The 18,819-nt window shown below is 45.6% G+C and overlaps 1 protein-coding gene across 2 annotated transcripts in view; it reads left to right on the top strand.

The window, feature by feature from the left end:
* The window catches only part of LOC106599229 (dynein axonemal heavy chain 6), a 206,915-nt gene that overhangs the window by 60,795 nt on the left and 127,301 nt on the right, over positions 1 to 18,819 (top strand). For both annotated transcript variants that reach the window (XM_082978583.1, XM_082978584.1), the window contains 9 exons: positions 7,701 to 7,862; positions 8,210 to 8,347; positions 8,936 to 9,103; positions 9,761 to 9,909; positions 12,136 to 12,243; positions 12,507 to 12,633; positions 14,546 to 14,758; positions 16,244 to 16,465; positions 16,634 to 16,756. In XM_082978583.1, the coding sequence (XP_082834709.1) occupies positions 7,701 to 7,862; positions 8,210 to 8,347; positions 8,936 to 9,103; positions 9,761 to 9,909; positions 12,136 to 12,243; positions 12,507 to 12,633; positions 14,546 to 14,758; positions 16,244 to 16,465; positions 16,634 to 16,756 (1,410 nt within the window). The remainder of the gene's footprint in view (positions 1 to 7,700; positions 7,863 to 8,209; positions 8,348 to 8,935; positions 9,104 to 9,760; positions 9,910 to 12,135; positions 12,244 to 12,506; positions 12,634 to 14,545; positions 14,759 to 16,243; positions 16,466 to 16,633; positions 16,757 to 18,819) is intronic.

Raw genomic sequence — 18,819 nt, 5'->3', positions numbered from 1 at the left:
TGCCATAATATGGACTTGGTCTTTTACCAAATAGGACTATCTTCTGTATACCACCCCTACCTTGTCACAACACAACTGATTGGCTCAAATGCATTAAGAAGGAAAGAAATTCCACAAACCTGTTGTGTCTCTGTAGGATCTCTCCACCCATTAACCTGTTGTGTCTCTGTAGGATCTCTCTAGGATCTCTCCACCCATTAACCTGCTGTCTCTCTGTAGGATCTCTCTAGGATCTCTCCACCCATTAACCTGTTGTCTCTCTCTAGGATCTCTCTAGGATCTCTCCACCCATTAACCTGCTGTCTCTCTGTAGGATCTCTCTAGGATCTCTCCACCCATTAACCTGTTGTCTCTCTGTAGGATCTCTCTAGGATCTCTCCACCCATTAACCTGTTGTCTCTCTCTAGGATCTCTCTAGGATCTCTCCACCCATTAACCTGTTGTGTCTCTGTAGGATCTCTCTAGGATCTCTCCACCCATTAACCTGTTGTGTCTCTGTAGGATCTCTCTAGGATCTCTCCACCCATTAACCTGTTGTCTCTCTGTAGGATCTCTCTAGGATCTCTCCACCCATTAACCTGTTGTGTCTCTGTAGGATCTCTGTAGGATCTCTCCATCCATTAACCTGTTGTGTCTCTGTAGGATCTCTCTAGGATCTCTCCACCCATTAACCTGTTGTCTCTCTCTAGGATCTCTCTAGGATCTCTCCACCCATTAACCTGTTGTCTCCTGGCTCTAGGATCTCTCCACCCATTAACCTGTTGTCTCTCTCTAGGATCTCTCTAGGATCTCTCCACCCATTAACCTGTTGTCTCTCTCTAGGATCTCTCTAGGATCTCTCCACCCATTAACCTGCTGTTTCTCTGTAGGATCTCTCTAGGATCTCTCCACCCATTAACCTGTTGTCTCTCTCTAGGATCTCTCTAGGATCTCTCCACCCATTAACCTGTTGTCTCTCTCTAGGATCTCTCTAGGATCTCTCCACCCATTAACCTGTTGTCTCTCTCTAGGATCTCTCCATCCATTAACCTGTTGTCTCTCTCTAGGATCTCTCTATCCATTAACCTGTTTTATGTCTCTCTCTAGGATCTCTCCACCCATTAACCTGTTGTCTCTCTCTAGGATCTCTCTATCCATTAACCCGTTGTATGTCTCTCTCTAGGATCTCTCTATCCATTAACCTGTTGTATGTCTCTCTCTAGGATCTCTCTATCCATTAACCCGTTGTATGTCTCTCTCTAGGATCTCTCTATCCATTAACCTGTTGTATGTCTCTCTCTAGGATCTCTCTATCCATTAACCCGTTGTATGTCTCTCTCTAGGATCTCTCTATCCATTAACCTGTTGTATGTCTCTCTCTAGGATCTCTATCCATTAATCCGTTGTATGTCTCTCTCTAGGATCTCTCTATCCATTAACCTGTTGTATGTCTCTCTCTAGGATCTCTCCATCCATTAACCTGTTGTCTCTCTCTAGGATCTCTCTAGGATCTCTCCACCCATTAACCTGTTGTCTCTCTCTAGGATCTCTCCACCCATTAACCTGTTGTCTCTCTCTAGGATCTCTCTAGGATCTCTCCACCCATTAACCTGTTGTCTCTCTCTAGGATCTCTCTAGGATCTCTCCACCCATTAACCTGCTGTTTCTCTGTAGGATCTCTCTAGGATCTCTCCACCCATTAACCTGTTGTCTCTCTCTAGGATCTCTCTAGGATCTCTCCACCCATTAACCTGTTGTCTCTCTCTAGGATCTCTCTAGGATCTCTCCACCCATTAACCTGTTGTCTCTCTCTAGGATCTCTCCACCCATTAACCTGCTGTCTCTCTAGGATCTCTCTAGGATCTCTCCACCCATTAACCTGTTGTCTCTCTCTAGGATCTCTCTAGGATCTCTCCACCTATTAACCTGCTGTCTCTCTCTAGGATCTCTCTATCCATTAACCTGCTGTCTCTCTCTAGGATCTCTCTAGGATCTCTCCACCCATTAACCTGTTGTCTCTCTCTAGGATCTCTCCACACATTAACCTGTTGTCTCTCTCTAGGATCTCTCTAGGATCTCTGTAGGATCTCTCCACCCATTAACCTGTTGTCTCTCTCTAGGATCTCTCTAGGATCTCTCCACCCATTAACCTGTTGTCTGTCTCTCTCTAGGATCTCTCCACCCATTAACCCGTTGTATGTCTCTCTCTAGGATCTCTCCACCCATTAACCTGTTGTGTCTCTGTAGGATCTCTCTAGGATCTCTCCACCCATTAACCTGCTGTTTCTCTGTAGGATCTCTCTAGGATCTCTCCACCCATTAACCTGCTGTTTCTCTGTTGTCTCTCTCTAGGATCTCTCCACCCATTAACCTGTTGTCTCTCTCTAGGATCTCTCTAGGATCTCTCCACCCATTAACCTGTTGTCTCTCTCTAGGATCTCTCCACCCATTAACCTGTTGTCTCTCTCTAGGATCTCTCTAGGATCTCTCCACCCATTAACCTGTTGTTTCTCTCTCTAGGATCTCTCCACCCATTAACCTGCTGTTTCTCTGTAGGATCTCTCTAGGATCTCTCCACCCATTAACCTGTATGTCTCTCTCTAGGATCTCTCCATCCATTAACCTGTTGTCTCTCTCTAGGATCTCTCTATCCATTAACCTGTTTTATGTCTCTCTCTAGGATCTCTCCACCCATTAACCTGTTGTCTCTCTCTAGGATCTCTCTATCCATTAACCCGTTGTATGTCTCTCTCTAGGATCTCTCTATCCATTAACCTGTTGTATGTCTCTCTAGGATCTCTCTATCCATTAACCCGTTGTATGTCTCTCTCTAGGATCTCTCTATCCATTAACCTGTTGTATGTCTCTCTCTAGGATCTCTCTATCCATTAACCCGTTGTATGTCTCTCTCTAGGATCTCTCTATCCATTAACCCGTTGTATGACTCTCTCTAGAATCTCTCCATCCATGAACCTGTTGTATGTCTCTCTCTAGGATCTCTCTATCCATTAACCTGTTGTATGTCTCTCTCTAGGATCTCTCCATCCATTAACCTGTTGTCTCTCTCTAGGATCTCTCTAGGATCTCTCCACCCATTAACCTGTTGTCTCTCTCTAGGATCTCTCCACCCATTAACCTGTTGTCTCTCTCTAGGATCTCTCTAGGATCTCTCCACCCATTAACCTGTTGTCTCTCTCTAGGATCTCTCTAGGATCTCTCCACCCATTAACCTGCTGTTTCTCTGTAGGATCTCTCTAGGATCTCTCCACCCATTAACCTGTTGTCTCTCTCTAGGATCTCTCTAGGATCTCTCCACCCATTAACCTGTTGTCTCTCTCTAGGATCTCTCTAGGATCTCTCCACCCATTAACCTGTTGTCTCTCTCTAGGATCTCTCCACCCATTAACCTGCTGTCTCTCTAGGATCTCTCTAGGATCTCTCCACCCATTAACCTGTTGTCTCTCTCTAGGATCTCTCTAGGATCTCTCCACCCATTAACCTGCTTTCTCTCTCTAGGATCTCTCTATCCATTAACCTGCTGTCTCTCTCTAGGATCTCTCTAGGATCTCTCCACCCATTAACCTGTTGTCTCTCTCTAGGATCTCTCCACACATTAACCTGTTGTCTCTCTCTAGGATCTCTCTAGGATCTCTGTAGGATCTCTCCACCCATTAACCTGTTGTCTCTCTCTAGGATCTCTCTAGGATCTCTCCACCCATTAACCTGTTGTCTCTCTCTAGGATCTCTCTAGGATCTCTCCACCCATTAACCTGTTGTCTCTCTCTAGGATCTCTCTAGGATCTCTCCACCCATTAACCTGTTGTCTCTCTCTAGGATCTCTCCACCCATTAACCTGTTGTCTCTCTCTAGGATCTCTCTAGGATCTCTCCACCCATTAACCTGCTGTTTCTCTCTAGGATCTCTCTAGGATCTCTCCATCCATTAACCTGTTGTCTCTCTCTAGGATCTCTCTAGGATCTCTCCATCCATTAACCCGTTGTATGTCTCTCTAGGATCTCTCTATCCATTAACCCGTTGTATGTCTCTCTCTAGGATCTCTCCATCCATTAACCTGTTGTCTCTCTCTAGGATCTCTCCACCCATTAACCTGTTGTCTCTCTCTAGGATCTCTCTAGGATCTCTCCACCCATTAACCCATTGTATGTCTCTCTCTAGGATCTCTCCACCCGTTAACCTGTTGTCTCTCTCTAGGATATCTCTATCCATTAACCCGTTGTATGTCTCTCTCTAGGAATCTCTCCATCCATTAACCCGTTGTATGTCTCTCTCTAGGATCTCTCTATCCATTAACCCGTTGTATGTCTCTCTCTAGGATCTCTCTATCCATTAACCTGTTGTATGTCTCTCTCTAGGATCTCTCTATCCATTAACCTGTTGTAGGTCTCTCTCTAGGATCTCTCCATCCATTAACCTGTTGTATGTCTCTCTCTAGGATCTCTCCATCCATTAACCCGTTGTATGTCTCTCTCTAGGATCTCTCTATCCATTAACCTGTTGTCTCTCTCTAGGATCTCTCCATCCATTAACCCGTTGTATGTCTCTCTCTAGGATCTCTCTATCCATTAACCCGTTGTATGTCTCTCTCTAGGATCTCTCTATCCATTAACCCGTTGTATGTCTCTCTAGGATCTCTCCACCCATTAACCTGTTGTATGTCTCTCTAGCGATCTCTCTATCCATTAACCTGTTGTATGTCTCTCTCTAGGATCTCTCTATCCATTAACCTGTTGTATGTCTCTCTCTAGGATCTCTCTATCCATTAACCCGTTGTATGTCTCTCTCTAGGATCTCTCCATCCATTAACCTGTTGTCTCTCTCTAGGATCTCTCTATCCATTAACCTGTTTTATGTCTCTCTCTAGGATCTCTCCACCCATTAACCTGTTGTCTCTCTCTAGGATCTCTCTATCCATTAACCCGTTGTATGTCTCTCTCTAGGATCTCTCTATCCATTAACCTGTTGTATGTCTCTCTCTAGGATCTCTCTATCCATTAACCCGTTGTATGTCTCTCTCTAGGATCTCTCTATCCATTAACCTGTTGTATGTCTCTCTCTAGGATCTCTCTATCCATTAACCCGTTGTATGTCTCTCTCTAGGATCTCTCTATCCATTAACCCGTTGTATGACTCTCTCTAGAATCTCTCCATCCATGAACCTGTTGTATGTCTCTCTCTAGGATCTCTCTATCCATTAACCTGTTGTATGTCTCTCTCTAGGATCTCTCCATCCATTAACCCGTTGTATGTCTCTCTCTAGGATCTTTCCATCCATTAACCCGTTGTATGTCTCTCTCTAGGATCTCTCCATCCATTAACCCGTTGTATGTCTCTCTCTAGGATCTCTCTATCCATTAACCCGTTGTATGTCTCTCTCTAGAATCTCTCCATCCATTAACCCGTTGTATGTCTCTCTCTAGGATCTCTCTATCCATTAACCCGTTGTATGTCTCTCTCTAGAATCTCTCCATCCATTAACCCGTTGTATGTCTCTCTCTAGAATCTCTCTATCCATTAACCCGTTGTATGTCTCTCTCTAGGATCTCTCTATCCATTAATCCGTTGTATGTCTCTCTCTAGGATCTCTCTATCCATTAACCTGTTGTCTCTCTCTAGGATCTCTCTAGCCATTAACCTGTTTTATGTCTCTCTCTAGGATCTCTCTAGGATCTCTCTATCAATTAACCTGTTGTATGTCTCTCTCTAGGATCTCTCTATCCATTAACCCGTTGTATGTCTCTCTCTAGGATCTCTCTATCCATTAACCCGTTGTATGTCTCTCTCTAGGATCTCTCCATCCATTAACCTGTTGTATGTCTCTCTCTAGGATCTCTCTATCCATTAACCCGTTGTATGTCTCTCTCTAGGATCTCTCTATCCATTAACCTGTTGTATGTCTCTCTCTAGGATCTCTCTATCCATTAACCCGTTGTATGTCTCTCTCTAGGATCTCTCCATCCATTAACCTGTTGTCTCTCTCTAGGATCTCTCCATCCATTAACCTGTTGTATGTCTCTCTCTAGGATCTCTCCATCCATTAACCTGTTGTATGTCTCTCTCTAGGATCTCTCTATCCATTAACCCGTTGTATGTCTCTCTCTAGGATCTCTCCATCCATTAACCTGTTGTCTCTCTCTAGGATCTCTCTATCCATTAACCTGTTTTATGTCTCTCTCTAGGATCTCTCCACCCATTAACCTGTTGTCTCTCTCTAGGATCTCTCTATCCATTAACCCGTTGTATGTCTCTCTCTAGGATCTCTCTATCCATTAACCTGTTGTATGTCTCTCTCTAGGATCTCTCTATCCATTAACCCGTTGTATGTCTCTCTCTAGGATCTCTCTATCCATTAACCTGTTGTATGTCTCTCTCTAGGATCTCTCTATCCATTAACCCGTTGTATGTCTCTCTCTAGGATCTCTCTATCCATTAACCCGTTGTATGACTCTCTCTAGAATCTCTCCATCCATGAACCTGTTGTATGTCTCTCTCTAGGATCTCTCTATCCATTAACCTGTTGTATGTCTCTCTCTAGGATCTCTCCATCCATTAACCCGTTGTATGTCTCTCTCTAGGATCTTTCCATCCATTAACCTGTTGTATGTCTCTCTCTAGGATCTCTCCATCCATTAACCCGTTGTATGTCTCTCTCTAGGATCTCTCTATCCATTAACCCGTTGTATGTCTCTCTCTAGAATCTCTCCATCCATTAACCCGTTGTATGTCTCTCTCTAGGATCTCTCTATCCATTAACCCGTTGTATGTCTCTCTCTAGAATCTCTCTATCCATTAACCCGTTGTATGTCTCTCTCTAGGATCTCTCTATCCATTAATCCGTTGTATGTCTCTCTCTAGGATCTCTCTATCGATTAACCTGTTGTCTCTCTCTAGGATCTCTCTAGCCATTAACCTGTTTTATGTCTCTCTCTAGGATCTCTCTAGGATCTCTCTATCAATTAACCTGTTGTATGTCTCTCTCTAGGATCTCTCTATCCATTAACCCGTTGTATGTCTCTCTCTAGGATCTCTCTATCCATTAACCCGTTGTATGTCTCTCTCTAGGATCTCTCCATCCATTAACCTGTTGTATGTCTCTCTCTAGGATCTCTCTATCCATTAACCCGTTGTATGTCTCTCTCTAGGATCTCTCTATCCATTAACCCGTTGTATGTCTCTCTCTAGGATCTCTCTATCCATTAACCCGTTGTATGTCTCTCTCTAGAATCTCTCCATCCATTAACCCGTTGTATGTCTCTCTCTAGAATCTCTCTATCCATTAACCCGTTGTATGTCTCTCTCTAGGATCTCTCTATCCATTAATCCGTTGTATGTCTCTCTCTAGGATCTCTCTATCCATTAACCTGTTGTCTCTCTCTAGGATCTCTCTAGCCATTAACCTGTTTTATGTCTCTCTCTAGGATCTCTCTAGGATCTCTCTATCAATTAACCTGTTGTATGTCTCTCTCTAGGATCTCTCTATCCATTAATCCGTTGTATGTCTCTCTCTAGGATCTCTCTATCCATTAACCCGTTGTATGTCTCTCTCTAGGATCTCTCCATCCATTAACCTGTTGTATGTCTCTCTCTAGGATCTCTCCATCCATTAACCTGTTGTCTCTCTCTAGGATCTCTCTATCCATTAAGCTGTTGTATGTCTCTCTCTAGGATCTCTCCATCCATTAACCCGTTGTTTGTCTCTCTAGGATCGTTGCTACCTGTGTCTGATGGGGGCTCTTCAGTTAGACCTTGGTGGGGCTCCAGCAGGACCAGCTGGTACAGGGAAGACAGAGACCACTAAGGACCTGGCCAAGGCTCTGTCCATCCAGTGTGTTGTCTTCAACTGTTCTGATGGACTGGACTACAAGGTACTGATTAGACTTACCAGCACAGCGCCTTCTATTCCAGTGCTCTAGCACTGCACGGCTGAGTCAGATAATCAGAGATTGATGATGAGTTGGTTATTTCAATCAGCTGTGTAGTGCTAGGGCAAAAACCAAACCGACTTTGGGAAACCCTGTTCTCTCCCCCTCTTCCTTTACCCTTCTAATCCTAACCCTCTTCCTCTCTCTCTCTCTCTCTCTCCTATTGTCTTTGTTTTACCCAGACACTAACACTAGGGGACAGTGTCACCACAGCAGTGGATGTTCTTCATAATGAAGGATCCTGTTATATTCCTGCTATCTGCTGAACCAATCACCTGTCTGTGTTTCAGATGATGGGGAAGTTCTTCAGTGGTCTGGCCCAATCAGGGGCCTGGTGCTGTTTTGATGAGTTTAACCGCATCGACATCGAGGTGCTGTCTGTCATCGCCCAGCAACTCATTACTATCCGCAATGCCAAGATGGCCAAGGTATACCCTCCCCTTTTATAATATCTTTACATTTAGAAACTGGGTGGTTCGAGGCCTGAATGCTGATTGGCTCAAATCCATGGTATATGAGACAGTATACCACGGGTATGACAAAACGTTTATTTTTACTGTTCTAATTATGTTGATAACCAGTTTATAATAGCATTAAGGCACCTCTGGGTTTGTGGTATATGACCAATGACCAATATAGCCGTGGTATATTGTCCAATAACCACACCTCCTCGGGCCTTATTGCTGAAATATATCACAAATACAGTATATACTGGTAGCTACAACTCACCACCATCCACAATGTGAAGATGGCCAAGGTATAGCTACACCTGGTCACCCACAGCCTTCCTCTAATCTCCATCCATCATACCAGTCAGGCAAGATGGATGTCCGCTCGGCTGAAGAAGTTGTTATCCCTCTGAACTAAAGCCTGGATATCAGTCTAACAGAGGTAGTTTAACTAACAGAATAGTCTGTTCCTGTTGTCAAAGTGATGTGTACTCTACCAAAGAAAACAAGATGGTAGATGCTCACAACCTGGTTTAGTCCTCCTGTCATGTGGTCTCTGTCTTGTAGCTGTCCAGGTTCATGTTTGAGGGCAGAGAGATCAAGCTGGTGATGACATGTGCTGCCTTCATCACTATGAACCCAGGCTACGCTGGACGCACTGAGCTCCCTGACAACCTCAAAGCCCTGTTCAGACCCATAGCCATGATGGTGCCCAACTATGCCCTGATCGCTGAGGTAACTGGGGGGCTGGGGATGTGTTACGGTGCTGTGGTCATTTGTAGTTGGGGACCAGATAACTGACTTCCGTTTCTCCCCCTCCTGCTTCCATTCTCTCCTCCCCCCACCCCCCTCCTCTAGGTGATCCTCTACTCTGAGGGTTTTGAGTCCAGTAAGACTCTGGTCCATAAGATGACCTCTCTCTCTCTCCTCTAGGTGATCCTCTACTCTGAGGGTTTTGAGTCCAGTAAGACTCTGGTCAGTAAGATGACCTCTCTCTCTCTCTCCTCTAGGTGATCCTCTACTCTGAGGGTTTTGAGTCCAGTAAGACTCTGGTCCATAAGATGACCTCTCTCTCTCTCCTCTAGGTGATCCTCTACTCTGAGGGTTTTGAGTCCAGTAAGACTCTGGTCCGTAAGATGACCTCTCTCTCTCTCTCCTCTAGGTGATCCTCTACTCTGAGGGTTTTGAGTCCAGTAAGACTCTGGTCCGTAAGATGACCTCTCTCTCTCTCCTCTAGGTGATCCTCTACTCTGAGGGTTTTGAGTCCAGTAAGACTCTGGTCCAGTAAGATGACCTCTCTCTCTCTCTCCTCTAGGTGATCCTCTACTCTGAGGGTTTTGAGTCCAGTAAGACTCTGGTCCATAAGATGACCTCTCTCTCTCTCTCCTCTAGGTGATCCTCTACTCTGAGGGTTTTGAGTCCAGTAAGACTCTGGCCCGTAAGATGACCCAGATGTACAAGCTGTGTTCTGAGCAGCTCTCCCAACAGGACCACTACGACTTCGGCATGAGGGCCGTCAAGTCTGTCCTCGTCATGGCAGGGTAGGACCCACAGGGGGTGTTGTTCTCTACCGGTCTAGGTTAGGACACAACGTTGTACCCAACCTGTTCAATCAAACCGGTATCTGTTAGAGTTTGGGGGTAAAAAACAAGCTACTTTTGAACTCGTCATGACCGGATAGGACACAGAGAGAAAAACTGAACTCTATTCAATCAAAACCACAAGCCAGTATCTGACCGTTTCTGGGCTTATGAAAAAACAAGGTAAAGGTAGCTTTATGTACAAATCAGAACCGATGTTCAGTTTTATCCTCATAGTGCCGTTTACAGATCCCCCTCTACCCAGAACCCCCTACCCTTACGCATTTTACAGGCAAATGTGAACCCTTGGTTGCATCCCCAATGGCACCATATTCCCTATGCAGTGCACTACTTTTGACCAGCTTTATATAGGGAATAGGGTGCCATTTATGACACAGCCCCTATTGTCAAAGCTGAGTGTCGACACAGTGCAGGAGGGTGACAAGGAGAGCAGACTAGACGAGGGAAAAGCCTTGTTTCCTCTCTGCAGGGCTGACTCAGAGAGAATAGGATAGTAGCATAGGACATCCTGCCTGGTCCACTGACACATTCCTCATCAGATGACAGCTCCCTGACAGGAAGAGCAGACTAGACGAGGGAAAAGCCTTGTTTCCTCTCTGCAGGGCTGACTCAGAGAGAATAGGATAGTAGCATAGGACATCCTGCCTGGTCCACTGACACATTCCTCATCAGATGACAGCTCCCTGACAGGAAGAGCAGACTAGACGAGGGAAAAGCCTTGTTTCCTCTCTGCAGGGCTGACTCAGAGAGAATAGGATAGTAGCATAGGACATCCTGCCTGGTCCACTGACACATTCCTCATCAGATGACAGCTCCCTGACAGGAAGAGCAGACTAGACGAGGGAAAAGCCTTGTTTCCTCTCTGCAGGGCTGACTCAGAGAGAATAGGATAGTAGCATAGGACATCCTGCCTGGTCCACTGACACATTCCTCATCAGATGACAGCTCCCTGACAGGAAGGACTGAGACACTATATCAACATCATATTAAAGATGATTGGCATCATTCAGATCCTCCTGGTCCAGATGTGGTAGTGATTTCCCCTGTCTGTCCCATCCATCACGCTTTATCCCAGATTGACTCACGCAGCTATTTTCTTGTCACAGGGTGAGTTGTTCATTTTACAGGTGTGTGAGTAACAAGCCCTCTGGCTGCCTTTAGAGCCACCCTCTTCTGTCTGTCTCATTCGCTTTTTACTACCGCTGTAAATCCAATTGAATGGGCCTGCCATTATCACCCTGTGTGTGTGGGTGTGTGTGTTACAGCACATTATTAATGAATGGGGAATCATCATCCACCTTGATTAGCCTAGCTCTGGGAAACAAGGGAGAGAGGCAGAGTAAAGAGAGAGACAGGAGGAGAGGAATTCACTTCTACCTAACAACCTCCAACCAAGCTGTGTGTGTCTGCATGTGTGTTTGTGTGTAACAGAGAGATGGTGAGTGTGTTTAAAGTGATGTATTCAGTTCAGCGACCTTTAGACGACCCAGTGATGTATTCAGTTCAGTGACCTTTAGACGACCCAGTGATGTATTCAGTTCAGTGACCTTTAGACGTCCCAGTGATGTATTCAGTTCAGTGACCTTTAGACGACCCAGTGATGTATTCAGTTCAGTGACCTTTAGACGACCCAGTGATGTATTCAGTTCAGTGACCTTTAGACGACCCAGTGATGTATTCAGTTCAGTGACCTTTAGACGACCCAGTGATGTATTCAGTTCAGTGACCTTTAGACGACCCAGTGATGTATTCAGTTCAGTGACCTTTAGACGACCCAGTGATGTATTCAGTTCAGTGACCTTTAGACGACCCAGTGATGTATTCAGTTCAGTGACCTTTAGACGACCCAGTGATGTATTCAGTTCAGTGACCTTTAGACGACCCAGTGATGTATTCAGTTCAGTGACCTTTAGACGACCTAGTGATGTATTCAGCGACCTTTAGTCGATTCCAAATTGAAGTCAGTCAATTCAGGAAGTGATTTAAAGTTAAAAACATTTGAAATACTGTAAATAGCTTATCGTTTTCATTGTATTGAAAATTCGATTTTGACTTCAAATGGAATTGACCCGACCCATGTTAACTACAACTTCAGACATGAATGTCTTTGAAGAGAGAGGGACCCCCACATTTATAGAGAATGTATTGTGTGTGTGACCCCTGCAGCTCTCTGAAGAGAGAGAACCCCCACCTGAGTGAAGACGTGGTTCTGATCAGGGCTCTGAGAGACTCCAATCTGCCCAAGTTCCTCACAGACGACGCTGCGCTCTTTGGGTGAGAGAACACACATAGACCCTGACACACACACACACACACACACACACACACACACACACACACACACACACACACACACACACACACACACACACACACACACACGACAAACCAATGGTGTCCCACAGCTAATGCATGTTACAGCACTATGGAGAAGAATAGAACGTTGCACTGTTATACGTTCATGATGCCTTACTGCAGACTCTGCTGTGTGTGTTTGTCCGTATGACGGTTCTGTGTTTGTGTGTTCTCTGCTCTAGTGGCATCATGTCTGACCTGTTCCCTGGCGTGTCCATCCCTGAACATGACTACGGTGTTCTCCAGACCACCATCCTGGAGTCTCTAGTAAAACGCAACCTGCAGCCCCTACCCAGCATGACGCACAAGGTACTGACTGACCCTACCCAGCATGACGCACAAGGTACTGACTGACCCTACCCAGCATGACGCACAAGGTACTGACTGACCCTACCCAGCATGACGCACAAGGTACTGACTGACCCTACCCAGCATGACCAACAAGGTACTGACTGACCCTACCCAGCATGACGCACAAGGTACTGACTGACCCTACCCAGCATGACCAACAAGGTACTGACTGACCCTACCCAGCATGACCAACAAGGTACTGACTGACCCTACCCAGCATGACCAACAAGGTACTGACTGACCCTACCCAGCATGACGCACAAGGGTACTGACTGACTTCCCCAACCCAACATGACCAACAAGGTACTGACTTCCCCAACCCAACATGACCAACAAGGTACTGACTGACCCTACCCAGCATGACCAACAAGGTACTGACTGGACCTACCCAGCATGACCAACAAGGTACTGACTGGCCCTACCCAGCATGACGCACAAGGTACTGACTGACTGCCCGGCTGACGACCCAAGCATGACCAACAAGGTACTGACTGGACCTACCCAGCATGACCAACAAGGTACTGACTGACCCTACCCATCATGACCAACAAGGTACTGACTGACCCTACCCATCATGACCAACAAGGTACTGACTGCCCACCCACTGACCCAGGCGACTGACCCCCCGCAACAAGGTACTGACTGACCCTACCCATCATGACCAACAAGGTACTGACTGACCCTACCCATCATGACCAACAAGGTACTGACTGACCCTACCCATCATGACCAACAAGGTACTGACTGACCCTACCCAACATGACCAACAAGGTACTGACTGACCCTACCCATCATGACCAACAAGGTACTGACTGACCCTACCCATCATGACCAACAAGGTACTGACTGACCCTACCCAGCATGACCAACAAGGACTGACTGCCTCCCCGACCCGGTCGCGACCCTACCCAGCATGACCAACAAGGTACTGACTGCCCCAACCCAACATGACCAACAAGGTACTGACTGACCCTACCCAGCATGACCAACAAGGTACTGACTGACCCCCCACTGACCCGCGACATCATGACCAACAAGGTACTGACTGACCCTACCCATCATGACCAACAAGGTACTGACTGACCCTACCCAGCATGACCAACAAGGTACTGACTGACCCTACCCACATGACAACAAGGTACTGACTGCCTACCCAGCATGACCAACAAGGTACTGACTGACCCACCCACATGACACAAGGTACTGACTGCCCTACCCAGCATGACCAACAAGGTACTGACTGACTGCCCCAACCCAACATGACCAACAAGGTACTGACTGACCCTACCCAGCATGACCAACAAGGTACTGACTGACCCTACCCAGCATGACCAACAAGGTACTGACTGGCCCTACCCAGCATGACCAACAAGGTACTGACTGGCCCTACCCAGCATGACCAACAAGGTACTGACTGACTCCTACCCAGCATGACCAACAAGGTACTGACTGACTGCCTCCTACCCAACATGACCAACAAGGTACTGACTGAGCCCTACCCAGCATGACCAACAAGGTACTGACTGCCTACCCAGCATGACCAACAAGGTACTGACTGGCCCACCCAACATGACCAACAAGGTACTGACTGACTGCCCCAACCCAACATGACCAACAAGGTACTGACTGACTGAACTTATGTATTCATTTATATAAACATAACATAGGCCTCAAAGTGCTTCATATAATAAAGTTATCAATGATGGCTATGTCATTACAAATGATCAAGGATAAACACAAAAACATAATTCAACAAAATCATTCAATTTGGTTCAGTTTTACTTCAAATGAAAATCTATGAATTAGTGCTGATGTATATTCCTTATATGTTTCTCCATGTGGTTGTAACCCTTCCTCTCCCTCCCTCCAGGTGATCCAGCTGTATGAGACCATGATAGTACGTCATGGTGTGATGTTGGTGGGTCCTACAGGTGGAGGGAAGACCACGGTCTACACCATCCTGTCTGATACCTTAGATACCCTGTGGCAGGCTGGCCACGGGAAACACAACCCCTTCTACCTCCCTGTCAAGACATACGTCCTCAACCCCAAGTCTGTCACCATGGGAGAGCTCTACGGAGAGGTACGCCTGGCTGACAATTCATCTGTGCACTAACAGACTCACATACTGTAACTTCATTTCAACCATTTGTTGTCTATGATGTACTAATGGCTTTTCTGATGTTAATAAAGCTATAGGGGCTGATTCTCTTGACCCCTTCTAACTGCAGCTCTCTGCTCCACTGACAGCAGAACCACTGACCTTCATTTGAACTTGACTATTGTTTCTGGTGTCCTCCTTTGAGATCTGGAAAGTGGCGCGTGTCCTCCCCCTACATGAAGGAGGAGATCCTTCTGACTTAGATAACTACCGTCCAATTTCCAAATGATCTTCCCTTTTCAAACTTTTAGAATCCCTGACCAACTTTCAGCTAAGAACTTTTTAAACTTCTTAATGTGAACCAATCGGGTTTTAGACCTGGACACAGCACCGGTTCAGCTGCTACGGTTATTCTAGATGATGTGTTAAATTGCTTGGATCATAAAAAATCATTCTGCTGCCTTGTTTATAGACCTTTCCAAGGCCTTTGACACTGTTGACCGTCACATTCTCATTCAAAGGCTGACTGAAATAGGTCTGGGTCAGGCTTTTTGCAAATGGTTTGAGAATTATCTGTCAGACAGGACTCAATGCATGATTTCTGATGGTGTTAAGTCTAGTTTCCTGGATATTACAAAAGGTGTACCGCAGGGGTCGGTACTGGGACCTGTTCTCTTTACTATTTATGTAAATAATATTGGTCTATCTGTTAACTTGTAATATTCATCTGTATGCAGACGACAGTGTGATGTATGCCATTGACCCAACTGTTGACCAGGCTATGTTAGAGCTGCAATCTGACCTTGTTACCTTACAGAATGCCCTGGTTGGTTTAAAACTGGTACTTAATGTGGGCAAGACTAAATGCATGTTGTTCACTAATTCTCTCCAAAATGTTTCAGATGGACTACATATTTATTGGATGGTTCTCCCATCAATCGGGTTCCCACCTATAAATATCTGTGCATTTCGATTGACAAAGACTTAATGTTTAAAAAATATATGGATGAGCTAGTTAAGAAGCTAAGATTTAAAGTGGGCTTCTGTTTTTAGACATACTGTAGATCTGGCCTCTCCCTAAATAGCAGGAAGCAGGTTGTTAACTATGGTCATGTTTTATTGGTAATGTACATTTTTCTTCCTGTTTGTGAGAAAATGTTTGTACTCAGGGCACCATTGGGAATGAGACCCTGGTCTCAATTGGGCTGCCCTGAATAAATAAAAGTGAATACAACATTTGTTCAATCAGTCTATAAATAAATCTATCCATAAACAGTCAGTTGATTTGTTAACAGTTAACCATCCAACTCATTAATGTACCAATTAGTCCAATCAATGTATCCTTCGTTCTCTTGCTCGCTCGTTTACTCACTCACTTGCTATTGGTTTTTACCAATGTATATACACAAACATATGTCACAAAGTGCATAACATGAGCCCCTAACCTTTAATCCCTGACCCCTACAGGTGAACATATTGACCCTGGAGTGGCGTGACGGCCTGATGGCGCTCAGCGTGCGAGCGGCCTGCAACGACACCAGTGATGACCACAAGTGGATCGTGTCGGACGGTCCGGTGGACGCGCTGTGGATTGAGAACATGAACACGGTCCTGGACGATAACAAGATGCTGTGTCTGGCCAACAGCGAACGCATCAAACTGACCCCGTCTATACACATGGTGTTTGAGGTCAGAGGGGTCAAGGGTTATAGGTTAGGGGTCCCTCTTCACTGCGTTCTAGTGTTGATGACAAGTGGGACAGTCACTATGGACTTCTTTGACATGAACAGATAATAGTGACATGTTAAAGATCCAAACTTGGTAAACGCTCTGCAACCTCTGTGTTGTGTGTCTCAGGTCCAGGACTTATCGGTGGCGTCCCCAGCCACAGTGAGTCGCTGTGGGATGGTCTACATCGACTCTAACGAACTCAAATGGATGCCCTATGTCCAGACCTGGATCACTGGTCTGACTAACAAGGTGATTTACCATTCTCCTTAACATGGTCCAGACCTGGATCACTGGTCTGACTAACAAGGTGATTTACCATTCTCCTTAACATGGTCCAGACCTGGATCACTGGTCTGACTAACAAGGTGATTTACCATTCTCCTTAACATGGTCCAGACCTGGATCACTGGTCTGACTAACAAGGTGATTTACCATTCTCCTTAACATGGTCCAGACCTGGATCACTGGTCTGACTAACAAGGTGATTTACCATTCTCCTTAACATGGTCCAGACCTGGATCACTGGTCTGACTAACAAGGTGATTTACCATTCTCCTTAACATGGTCCAGACCTGGATCACTGGTCTGACTAACAAGGTGATTTACCATTCTCCTTAACATGGTCCAGACCTGGATCACTGGTCTGACTAACAAGGTGATTTACCATTCTCCTTAACATGGTCCAGACCTGGATCACTGGTCTGACTAACAAGGTGATTTACCATTCTCCTTAACATGGTCCAGACCTGGATCACTGGTCTGACTAACAAGGTGATTTACCATTCTCCTTAACATGGTCCAGACCTGGATCACTGGTCTGACTAACAAGGTGATTTACCATTCTCCTTAACATGGTCCAGACCTGGATCACTGGTCTGACTAACAAGGTGATTTACCATTCTCCTTAACATGGTCCAGACCTGGATCACTGGTCTGACTAACAAGGTGATTTACCATTCTCCTTAACATGGTCCAGACCTGGATCACTGGTCTGACTAACAAGGTGATTTACCATTCTCCTTAACATGGTCCAGACCTGGATCACTGGTCTGACTAACAAGGTGATTTACCATTCTCCTTAACATGGTCCAGACCTGGATCACTGGTCTGACTAACAAGGTGATTTACCATTCTCCTTAACATGGTCCAGACCTGGATCACTGGTCTGACTAACAAGGTGATTTACCATTCTCCTTAACATGGTCCAGACCTGGATCACTGGTCTGACTAACAAGGTGATTTACCATTCTCCTTAACATGGTCCAGACCTGGATCACTGGTCTGACTAACAAGGTGATTTACCATTCTCCTTAACATGGTCCAGACCTGGATCACTGGTCTGACTAACAAGGTGATTTACCATTCTCCTTAACATGGTCCAGACCTGGATCACTGGTCTGACTAACAAGGTGATTTACCATTCTCCTTAACATGGTCCAGACCTGGATCACTGGTCTGACTAACAAGGTGATTTACCATTCTCCTTAACATGGTCCAGACCTGGATCACTGGTCTGACTAACAAGGTGATTTACCATTCTCCTTAACATGGTCCAGACCTGGATCACTGGTCTGACTAACAAGGTGATTTACCATTCTCCTTAACATGGTCCAGACCTGGATCACTGGTCTGACTAACAAGGTGATTTACCATTCTCCTTAACATGGTCCAGACCTGGATCACTGGTCTGACTAACAAGGTGATTTACCATTCTCCTTAACATGGTCCAGACCTGGATCACTGGTCTGACTAACAAGGTGATTTACCATTCTCCTTAACATGGTCCAGACCTGGATCACTGGTCTGACTAACAAGGTGATTTACCATTCTCCTTAACATGGTCCAGACCTGGATCACTGGTCTGACTAACAAGGTGATTTACCATTCTCCTTAACATGGTCCAGACCTGGATCACTGGTCTGACTAACAAGGTGATTTACCATTCTCCTTAACATGGTCCAGACCTGGATCACTGGTCTGACTAACAAGGTGATTTACCATTCTCCTTAACATGGTCCAGACCTGGATCACTGGTCTGACTAACAAGGTGATTTACCATTCTCCTTAACATGGTCCAGACCTGGATCACTGGTCTGACTAACAAGGTGATTTACCATTCTCCTTAACATGGTCCAGACCTGGATCACTGGTCTGACTAACAAGGTGATTTACCATTCTCCTTAACATGGTCCAGACCTGGATCACTGGTCTGACTAACAAGGTGATTTACCATTCTCCTTAACATGGTCCAGACCTGGATCACTGGTCTGACTAACAAGGTGATTTACCATTCTCCTTAACATGGTCCAGAC

This window comes from Salmo salar, chromosome 08, assembly GCF_965601325.2.
Source record: "Salmo salar chromosome 08, fSalSal1, whole genome shotgun sequence".
Lineage (NCBI taxonomy): Eukaryota > Metazoa > Chordata > Actinopteri > Salmoniformes > Salmonidae > Salmo > Salmo salar.
The sequence above is the reverse complement of the archived record's forward strand: the minus strand, read 5'-3'. Positions and strand labels throughout refer to the sequence as shown.